Source organism: Bombina bombina, chromosome 6 (genome assembly GCF_027579735.1).
Source record: "Bombina bombina isolate aBomBom1 chromosome 6, aBomBom1.pri, whole genome shotgun sequence".
Lineage (NCBI taxonomy): Eukaryota > Metazoa > Chordata > Amphibia > Anura > Bombinatoridae > Bombina > Bombina bombina.
Genome location: NC_069504.1, coordinates 881569062 through 881580767, shown reverse-complemented (window position 1 = coordinate 881580767; position 11706 = coordinate 881569062). Strand labels below are relative to the sequence as shown.

At 36.1% G+C, this 11706-nt stretch overlaps 1 protein-coding gene across 1 annotated transcript in view; it reads right to left on the bottom strand.

Moving 5' to 3' along the window:
- Nucleotides 1-898: 898 nt before the first annotated feature.
- The window catches only part of ACTL6B (actin like 6B), a 100577-nt gene continuing 89769 nt past the window's right edge, over nucleotides 899-11706 (bottom strand). The window contains exon 14 of the mRNA XM_053719567.1: nucleotides 899-1303. Coding sequence (XP_053575542.1) covers nucleotides 1223-1303 — 81 coding nt within the window. The 3' untranslated portion in view covers nucleotides 899-1222. The remainder of the gene's footprint in view (nucleotides 1304-11706) is intronic.

Sequence of the window (11706 nt, the reverse complement as noted above, 5' to 3'; positions counted from 1 at the left end):
GTTTTAATCACTACATTCCACACATCCAACTTATTGTACAGACTATCTCCCTTCGAGTGTGCCATACTATGCTTCTCTTTTTTCTCTTCCCCTTACATAACTCCTGAGGAATACCATCATTAACCGATCCCCCTTTAGGAAAAGATAAATGATGGATTAGCCTGAACTTTCCAGGCTCCCTTTTTAGAACCACCCCAAGCGGCAAGATCCTCAAATCCGCAATGGGAGGACCATCAAACGGACCAGCCATGCGCCCCAAAGATACCTCCTTCTGGAGCTTGTCAAGGACCACCCCCAGTCACAGGCGAGCAGACTTCATATTACCGCGAAAACCCCACAACCCCCTTGGGACGGAATCACAAAACCAAACTGAAAACCATGAAACAATAAGGCCGCCTTCTCACGACAACCCAGACGCCTAGCGTACAGGGTGAGCCAAGGTTTCATCGCGCCGAGATTCACTGGAGTCACCCCCTTAGTCAGGTGCATTACCGGCTCCGCCTGGCTTACAGAGAATAGTGTTACTCATATATATATATATATATATATATCCTCTGAAGAAGAATGTATCTATTCCTCTAGAAAACACATAGATTACTACTTTTTGAATGATATAACTGGTTCCAAGTGGTCATACTGAACTAGCAGTATTATCTAATGAACTTATAGCCTTTTAACAATAATAAGCTGTTCTCAAAATACCTCATACTTTCTGAGGTCTAAATATGTGAATTTGAACCTTTTAATGAATAGCACTTCTTATTGATTAAAACTTTATTATACTATTCTGTGTTCTACATACACACATCTATAAAAAACATATTCACAAATGTGTGTGGGTGTGTATAGAGAGCTTTAAGACAACAGAACACTTCTTAATAATACCAAGACACAGAAATGATGATTAGAAAAGCATTTTAATGTCAGGGCATAATACATAAAAAAGTGTTACTCTGTTGGCGCCACATGTAATGTTGAGAAAGGCATGCGTGCCATTCAGTGTGAAAAAGACATTGAATTAAGAATGCAGTGAGGAAGATTTGAGATTGCCTTAAGGGTGGAGACTGTTGTGGCTGAAGGGAGCATAGAAGCCAAATATGTTTTGTGGTGATATCAGCAGAATATGTTAGCGAGATAAGTAGGTTACTAGCAGTTACGTCTGTAGTAGTGGGAAGTTGTTAGAGTGATGTTGTACTGTTGATAGTAACAGTAATGTCTGCAATTATGGGCATTTTCTCTCAACACACTGTTTCCCACCTTCCTCATATTCTTGCTTGGAGATCCACATTTGCTGAAAGGTACCCTAAAACACAAAATAATTAACTGTGTGTGTGTAATATAATGTTTTATTTTTATAGGAAAGGAAATATAAATAAAAAATGTTTTTAAAAGGTACACTAAACACTTCATACACCTTCCTCAAATGATCGGCGCTGCCATATTGGAACTTAGTTTGCACTGCAGGTATCTGAAGGAGAGTTACTGCACATGTGCAAAGAGGTCAACCGTGGAATATAGTGAAAGACAGATATCAGCATGGTGACACCCATTGAGGAATAACCTCAATACTATGCTCAAAAAATGTATTTAGTGTTCAATGTCACTTTAATATTTAAAGATAGCACACACCTATATTTACCATAATAAAATACAACAACTAGGGTGACCTGTCTGCCAGGCAGATACTACTATATTAGTGCAGTCTAGTAAACGCCTTATTATACTTGTCTTAAAACATAAAAGCTTAAAGAGACATCGTACTGTAAATCCCCCCTTTAATGTGTTCCCAATGATCCCTTATCAAATTGTTTGAAAATAGATCTTTTACTTTTATTTTGTCACTTGAAACAGCTGCTTTTGTCTGTTAAAATTACACCTATCCTGAAAATGTCAGTACTGTAGTATTGGCTATATGTAAATAAGAGGCAGCAGCAGAAATTAAAGTTTGGGTGGGAGAGATTAGACAGTTTGCGGGGCTATTCTTGCTGCAGCTTTACAGTTAATGAACTCTTAAGAACAGGAGAAGTGGACCGAGCGCTACACCCAGGGCCTTAAGCTTACTAACTATATAGCCTCCTAGTAGGCTAACAATACAAAAGTTAAAATGGGGAGAGAGTAAGCGCTAAAAAGCTTAAAAGGCTAGTAAAAGGTACATTTTAATACATATAAAAATTTACAAATGGCAATCAGATGCATGGATCCATGTCTGACTTAACAAAAAAAAATATATATATAATAAACAAATCTAAAAATATCTAAAAATATCCAATGGAGTATAGCATGTGACGCTGACTTAGTGAGCCAGTGATGAGGAGTTAGAAGGACATGTACATTCAATAATATAAACAACCTAAGTGAGTGATTGAGTGCACACAATAGCTTTCAACAACGAAAAATAGCATTCACAAAAAAGAAAAATAGCATTCACAAAAAATAGTGTTCACAAAAATTGGCGTACATAAAAAATGTTCAAATGTTCAACCAGTTATATGTAAGTGAATCCAGTAGTGTTTCCTCCAAAGTGACGTGTAGAAATATAACGTGAAGTCAATAATAGTAGAATGTAAACGTTGAGTGAGTCAAATTATTGTGGTTCAGCTGCTAAATTAAAAAATTGTAAATCCGTGAGGTGTATAAAAATAAAAATAACCTGTGAAAAAAATCCACGTGGAAAACTTGAATTCAAATGATAAACAAAGGTCAAAAATCAAAAGACAAAAATCAAAAGACAAAAATATCGAAAGACAAAAATAGAAAATCAGTGATAATATTAAAAAGCACTAAAGATCTAGTGAAAACAAATCCTTAATTCAGACGTTAAAAATCCTTGGTAAGATCCATAACAAACAAATACATCGATAAAATACCTAAAAGGGAACAAAAGAGAAACAAATAGTGCAACACTGTATATGATATATAATATAGGTAATTAAAACCAAGCTCACCAGTATGCCAACGCGTTTCGGCCTAGACTAGGCCTTTCTCTTGAGAAAGTCTTGAGAAAGGCCTAGTCTAGGCCGAAACGCGTTGGCATACTGGTGAGCTTGGTTTTAATTACCTATATTATATATCATATACAGTGTTTCACTATTTGTTTCTCTTTTGTTCCCTTTTAGGTATTTTATCGATGTATTTGTTTGTTATGGATCTTACCAAGGATTTTTAACGTCTGAATTAAGGATTTGTTTTCACTAGATCTTTAGTGCTTTTTAATATTATCACTGATTTTCTATTTTTGTCTTTCGATATTTTTGTCTTTTGATTTTTGTCTTTTGATTTTTGACCTTTGTTTATCATTTGAATTCAAGTTTTCCACGTGGATTTTTTTCACAAGTTATTTTTATTTTTATACACCTCACGGATTTACAATTTTTTAATTTAGCAGCTGAACCACAATAATTTGACTCACTCAACGTTTACATTCTACTATTATTGACTTCACGTTATATTTCTACACGTCACTTTGGAGGAAACACTACTGGATTCACTTACATATAACCGGTTGAACATTTGAACATTTTTTATGTACGCCAATTTTTGTGAACACTATTTTTTGTGAATGCTATTTTTCTTTTTTGTGAATGCTATTTTTCTTTGTTGAAAGCTATTGTGTGCACTCAATCACTCACTTAGGTTGTTTATATTATTGAATGTACATGTCCTTCTAACTCCTCATCACTGGCTCACTAAGTCAGCGTCACATGCTATACTCCATTGGATATTTTTAGATATTTTTAGATTTGTTTATTATATATATATATTTTTTTTTTTGTTAAGTCAGACATGGATCCATGCGTCTGATTGCCATTTGTAAATTTTTATATGTATTAAAATGTACCTTTTACTAGCCTTTTAAGCTTTTTAGCGCTTACTCTCTCCCCATTTTAGTTAATGAACTCTTATCAGCTGCTTACCCCAGACAATAAAGAGCATTGATGCGCTACATACAAAGGCTGTATAGTATTCATAGCATGAAAGATAAAGGCTGATATTCTACAAAGGATACCAAGAGGATACTAAGATGCTAAGAAAATAATAGAAGTAAATTGTAAAATGGTTTAAAATTGCATGTTTTTTCTGACAAATAATAGTTTAATTTTGATTTCTTGTTTCTTTAAGCTGCATCTGAAAGCAGATGTATGTCAAGTAAAGCAGGTCAAGTAAAGCACATTTCTCTACCTGAAAGCAGATGTATGTCAAGTAAAGCAGGTCAGGTAAATCACATTTCTCTACCTGAAAGTAGATGTATGTCAAGTAAAGCAGGTCAGGTAAATCACATTTCTCTACCTGAAAGTAGATGTATGCCAAGTAAAGCAGGTCAGGTAAATCACATTTCTCTACCTGAAAGTAGATGTATGTCAAGTAAAGCAGGTCAGGTAAAGCACATTTCTCTACCTGAAAGTAGATGTATGTCAAGTAAAGCAGGTCAGGTAAATCACATTTCTCTACCTGAAAGTAGATGTATGTCAAGTAAAGCAGGTCAGGCAAAGCACAATTCTCTACCTGAAAGCAGATGTCAAGTAAAACAGGTCAGGAAAAGCACATTTCTCTACCTGAAAGTAGATGTATATCAAGTAAAGCAGGTCAGGTAAATCACATTTCTCTACCTGAAAGCAGATGTATGTCAAGTAAAGCAGGTCAGGTAAAGCACATTTCTCTACCTGAAACCAGATGTATGTCAAGTAAAGCAGGTCAGGTAAAGCACATTTCTCTACCTGAAACCAGATGTATGTCAAGTAAAGCAGGTCAGGCAAAGCACAATTCTCTACCTGAAAGCAGATGAATGTCAAGTAAAGCAGGTCAGGTAAAGCACATTTCTCTACCTGAAAGCAGATGTCTTGTAAAACAGGTCAGGAAAAGCACATTTCTCTACCTGAAAGCAGATGTCAAGTACAACAGGTCAGGAAAAGCACATTTCTCTAACTGAAAGCAGATGTATGTCAGGTAAAGCACATTTCTGTACCTGAAAACAGATGTCAAGTAAAGCAGGTCAGGTAAATCAGGTGTACAAACACTTTGAGGAAGAGAAATATGCAGGGGGGCACATTAGCAATAGTCATAGTGACATTGCTGTTGAACTTTTCTTATCAACAGAGGAAGATCTAGGCCATTCTTGTTATGATAATATTTTTAGTGAGAACCGTAGAGACAGATGCTTCAGTTGATAGCAGATCTACTTCCTATTCCTTGGAAAACAAAATTATTGGTTGTCTTTGTTAGAGAAACACACAAGCAAACTCATATGCCCTATGCAGTTAGCAAACAAACAGCTAGATTACGAGTTTTCAGCGCTATAGGGAAATTAACAAACGCCACAAAAAAGCGTTGTTAATTCACCTTCCTATAGCGCTGCTATTACAGGTTTTAAAAAACCTGGCTTGCGTGGGCGATATGGTGGCGTTGAGCTCCATACCTCACCCAAATACAATACGGTGTTTTGACGTGCTTGTGCATGATTTCCCCATACACATCAATGGGGAGAGCCGGCAAAAAAAAGCCTAACACCTGCGATTGCGGGAAAAAAAGCTCTGTAACGCAGCCCCATTGATGTCTACGGGGAAAGAAAAAGTTATGTTTAAACCTAACACCCTAACATAAAAACCAAGTCTAAACACCCCTAATCTGCTGCCCCTAACTTTACCGCCACCTACATTACAGTTATTAACCCCTAATCTTCTGCCACTAACATCGCCGCCACCTAAATAAAACTATTAACCCCTAATCTGCCTCTCTCGATATCGCCGCCACCTACATACATTTATTAACCCCTAATCTGCCGCCCCAACGTCGCCCCCGCCACTATACTAAAGTTATTAACCCCTAAACCTCTGGTCTCCCACATCATTAACACTAAATAAATATATTAACCCCTAAACCTAACCCTAAAGTAACCCTAACCCTAAGTCTAACCATAACTCCCCCCTAACTTAAATATAATTAAAATAAATCTAAATTAAACTTACAATTATTACCTAAATATTTCCTATTTAAAACTAAATACTTACCTGTAAAAAAAAACCTAAGATAGCTACAAAATAAATAATAGTTAAATTGTAGCTATCTTAGGTTTTATTTTTATTTCACAGGTAAGTTTGTATTTTTTTAACTAGGTAGACTAGTTAGTAAATAGTTAGCAAAAGATGAGGCAGCAGTCGGTTCCTTGTGTGCATAAAAACCAATTCTTTATTCTTCTTGTATAAAACAATACTTCACATCACAGCAAACAGGTAAAAGGAATGCAGGTGGTTGACTAGTTTCGGCAATGCCGTAATCATAAACCTGCAATCACTTAAGAGGTGTACATATTTAAAGGGATTGCTTAACACAGTGATTGGTCAATGTTAATGGGAGGTTACAACCCCTCCCTTACATATTAACCTCTTACTAGTAAATTACTTGTTGCATCTAAATGCAGCATTTAGCATGAAAATATTCCAACTATGGCTATAGAACTTCAATTCAGTCGCTTGTTTAATACAAAATACAATTTATAAATTTATACAATGCAATGATCTAGTAATCTTGAAAACTGATCTGCAGGTTAGAGTTCTATGCAATGAGCAGAGAAAACCTTTACTAATAGATAGTAGAGCCTTTTATTTTATTTTATTTTAATTAAGGGCTAAGGTTTAATCATGTTAGAAATAGCAATGGTTAATTATTCAACACTCAATAGGCTGTTAATGAATATATTTCCAACAATATACGAAAGTATATATATATATATGGTTACTAAATTCGTAAGGGCCATCTTAAATTTTAAATTTTTAAAATTTTGCGCATGGTTTAGAAAACGTAAATGCCATCAATAATAATGGGACCATTCTCATGATAAACAAATATTGCTTTAAACCTTAAAATATTTGGACAGATGTGTGGTGATCAATAACACCAACAAATTCATTTGCCATAAGAGCTATTATTAAGGAAAAAACATGGGAAAACTATTTGATAATGATAGCCATAAAATATTTTCAAACACATGTATGTTACTATTGAGTATGTTTAAACACATTCAAAGTGCCCATGGTAATATGTATTATACATATAGCCAGTCCGTGAATATGAATCTATAGAGCAGAAACCAGCTTGTCAATCACAATATTGCAACAATATATATGTGTGTTTTGTTTTCAAGAGAAACTATTGCCAGTTCAGTCACAGTGGAAGATTGGCAGTATTACAAATATTACAACTATTATGATTGTTACAAATATGGTCTAGTGGGCACCAGTCCAAATCAATGGGATAAATATGTAAAGGGTAACAGTGTAGGTAATAATGGAACTCTCAGCAGACCTCTGAAAAGACCCTTAATATATAAGCTCAAAAACAAGACGGATCTGTAATACTGAGACAGACTTTGAGGAAGAGAGTACACACATGGTAAATCGATTGATAGAGAGAGGGTACCAGCCCAATATGGTGGAAAATGTGGCTAAGGAGGTGAGGAAAGTGGATAGACGTGATACCTTCAGAAGTAGACCAAACAAAAAGGGTGATAATAAAATCCTTTTTGTTACTCAATACTCTTCTGAATATAATGACATTTGTAATATCATAAGAAAATATTTCCCATTGTTATATGGGGATAAGGCCTTAAAAAAGACAGTGGAAAAGGGTTTCAATTGTGTTTACTCTAGGGGTCCAACTCTAGGTAACATTCTATCTCCATCCCTTTTACCCCAAAAGGAGACATCAGCCACATGGCTAGCTGTGAATGGTACATACAAATGTAGCAGTGCCAGATGTAAGGCGTGTGACTTTATAACAGAGGGAAAGAGATTTTACTCTTATGTAACCAATGATGCATTTGATACAAAAGGATGCATCAGGTGCTCAACCCAATTCGTCGTGTACCTCATTGAATGCACTCAACATCGCCGGCAATATGTAGGCATGACTACGAGAGATGTCCGTACGAGGATACGAGAACATCTAGGATATATCAAAAATGAAAAAACTTGCTCGGCTTTGGCAAAGCATTTCATTGAGGTACACGACGGAGATGTCAGTACATTTAATTGGAGGGCAATTGAACAGATTAAGCAACCCTCAAGAGGGGGTAATAAAGATGAGATTCTAGCCAGACAGGAAGCCTTCTGGATTTTCAAACTCCGTACACAGGTGCCGGAGGGCTTCAATTCTGAGTTTGATCTCATCAATCATTGGCATTAATGAATATATTCCACTCTGATTTTATCTGACATTTATTTTTGAGCTTATTTTTGAGCTTATATATTAAGGGTCTTTTCAGAGGTCTGCTGAGAGTTCCATTATTACCTACACTGTTACCCTTTACATATTTATCCCATTGATTTGGACTGGTGCCCACTAGACCATATTTGTAACAATCATAATAGTTGTAATATTTGTAATACTGCCAATCTTCCACTGTGACTGAACTGGCAATAGTTTCTCTTGAAAACAAAACACACATATATATTGTTGCAATATTGTGATTGACAAGCTGGTTTCTGCTCTATAGATTCATATTCACGGACTGGCTATATGTATAATACATATTACCATGGGCACTTTGAATGTGTTTAAACATACTCAATAGTAACATACATGTGTTTGAAAATATTTTATGGCTATCATTATCAAATAGTTTTCCCATGTTTTTTCCTTAATAATAGCTCTTATGGCAAATGAATTTGTTGGTGTTATTGATCACCACACATCTGTCCAAATATTTTAAGGTTTAAAGCAATATTTGTTTATCATGAGAATGGTCCCATTATTATTGATGGCATTTACGTTTTCTAAACCATGCGCAAAATTTTAAAAATTTAAAATTTAAGATGGCCCTTACGAATTTAGTAACCATATATATATATATATATATACTTTCGTATATTGTTGGAAATATATTCATTAACAGCCTATTGAGTGTTGAATAATTAACCATTGCTATTTCTAACATGATTAAACCTTAGCCCTTAATTAAAATAAAATAAAATAAAAGGCTCTACTATCTATTAGTAAAGGTTTTCTCTGCTCATTGCATAGAGCTCTAACCTGCAGATCAGTTTTCAAGATTACTAGATCATTGCATTGTATAAATTTATAAATTGTATTTTGTATTAAACAAGCGACTGAATTGAAGTTCTATAGCCATAGTTGGAATATTTTCATGCTAAATGCTGCATTTAGATGCAACAAGTAATTTACTAGTAAGAGGTTAATATGTAAGGGAGGGGTTGTAACCTCCCATTAACATTGACCAATCACTGTGTTAAGCAATCCCTTTAAATATGTACACCTCTTAAGTGATTGCAGGTTTATGATTACGGCATTGCCGAAACTAGTCAACCACCTGCATTCCTTTTACCTGTTTGCTGTGATGTGAAGTATTGTTTTATACAAGAAGAATAAAGAATTGGTTTTTATGCACACAAGGAACCGACTGCTGCCTCATCTTTTGCTAACTATTTACTTTGGGATGACAAGGAGTCCCTGTTTTTTGGTAGTTTGTCCCTTCAAAGATCCTCAAACTTCGGTTTTCACTGTGAAGTCAATACAGTGCAAGTATCGTGTTTCCTGGATGGTGATAGGCTGAAGGCGGCACACCCCCAACTACGCACAACCCCGATGACGTCACACGCCAAGCTGCGGAGGTCCGACATTTGAAACTAGAAGCGGTACGGAGAGGAGTTAATTCCTATAGGTGAACCGGCGGCTTTAGCCGCAGATTGTCCCCATTTAGGATTACACCTCTGAGGAGTTCGCCACTAAGTTTCTTTTGGGCCGATAAGAAACCTCCTATGGCAGAAGGGTGAGTCTTTTACTTTCACCCTATTCCGCATCAGTGGATGCCTTGGAGGATTGAGGTTGTTGAAGCTTCCTTGGGGGGTGTGTATGTTAAGCCTATATGCCTGTTTTTCACGGAACATTGCCTTAAAGTGACATTTTAAACCAAAGTTCAGATATCCACTAGAGTGTGTTTGTTTCGCCTGGGATAATTTTCTATTTGTAGTTAGTAAATAGTTATTAACTATTTACTAACTACCTAGCTAAAATAAATACTTACCGCTAGATTTAGAGTTCTGCGGCCAAAGGGGTGCGTTAGCTACGCATGTTTTTTTCCCCCCGCACCTTTTAAATACCGCTGGTATTTAGAGTTCACAGAAGGGCTGCGTTAGGCTCCAAAAAGGGAGCGTAGAGCATAATTTACCACCACTGCAACTCTAAATACCAGCGGTGCTTACGGACGCGGCCAGCTTCAAAAACGTGCTTGTGCATGATTCCCTCATAGGAAACAATAAGGCCGTTTGAGCTTGAAAAAAATCTAACACCTGCAAAAAAGCAGCGATCAGCTCCTAACGCAGCCCCATTGTTTCCTATGGGGAAACACTTCCTAAGTCTGCACCTAACACCCTAACATGTACCCGAGTCTAAACACCCCTAATCTTACACTTATTAACCCCTAATCTGCCACCCCCGCTATCGCTGACCCCTGCATATTATTATTAACCCCTAATCTGCCGCTCCGTACACCGCCGCAACCTACATTATCCCTATGTACCCCTAATCTGCTGCCCCTAACACCGCTGACCCCTATATTATATTTATTAACCCCTAATCTGCCGTCCCCAACGTCGCCACCACCTACCTACAATTATTAACCCCTAATCTGCCGACCGGACCTCACCGCTACTATAATAAATTTATTAACCCCTAATCCGCCTCACTCCCGTCTCAATAACCCTATAATAAATAGTATTAACCCCTAATCTGCCCTCCCTAACATCACCGACACTTAACTTCAAGTATTAACCCCTAATCTGCCGACCGGACCTCACCGCTACTCTAATAAATGTATTTACCCCTAAAGCTAAGTCTAACCCTAACACTAACACCCCCCTAAGTTAAATATAATTTTTATCTAATGAAATAAATTAACTATTTTTAAATAAATTATTCCTATTTAAAGCTAAATACTTACCTGTAAAATAAACCCTAATATAGCTACAATATAAATAATAATTATATTGCAGCTATTTTAGGATTTATATTTATTTTACAGGCATGGTGAAGACAAGGTAGGGAGATCTTCAGGGGCTTAGTGTTAGGTTTATTTAAGGGGGGTTTGGGTTAGATTAGGGCAGGGGTGTCCAAACTTTGCTCTCCAGAGGTTTTGGAACTACATTTCCCATGATGCTTAGCTAGATAAAATGCTGGCTGAGCATCATCGGAAATGTAGTTCCAAAACCTCTGGAGAGCAAAGTTTGGACACCCATGGATTAGGGGTATGTGGGTGGTGGGTTGTAATGTTGGGGGGGTATTGTATGTTTTTTTTTACAGGCAAAAGAGCAGAATTCTTTGGGGCATGCCCCGAAAAAGGCCCTTTTAAGGGCTGGTAAGGTAAAAGAGCTTTTCAATTTTTATTTTAGAATAGGGTAGGGCATTTTTTTATTTTGGGGGGCTTTGTTATTTTATTAGGGGGCTTAGAGTAGGTGTAATTAGCTTAAAATTGTTGTAATATTTTTCTAATGTTTGTAAATTATTTTTTTATTTTTTGTAACTTAGTTCTTTTTTTATTTTTTGTACTTTAGTTAGTTTATTTAATTGTATTTATTTGTAGGTATTTGTATGTAATTAATTTATTGATAGTGTAGTGTTAGGTTTAATTGTAGATAATTGTAGGTAGTTTATTTAATTAATTTATTGATAGTGTAGTGTTAGGTTTAATTGTAGATA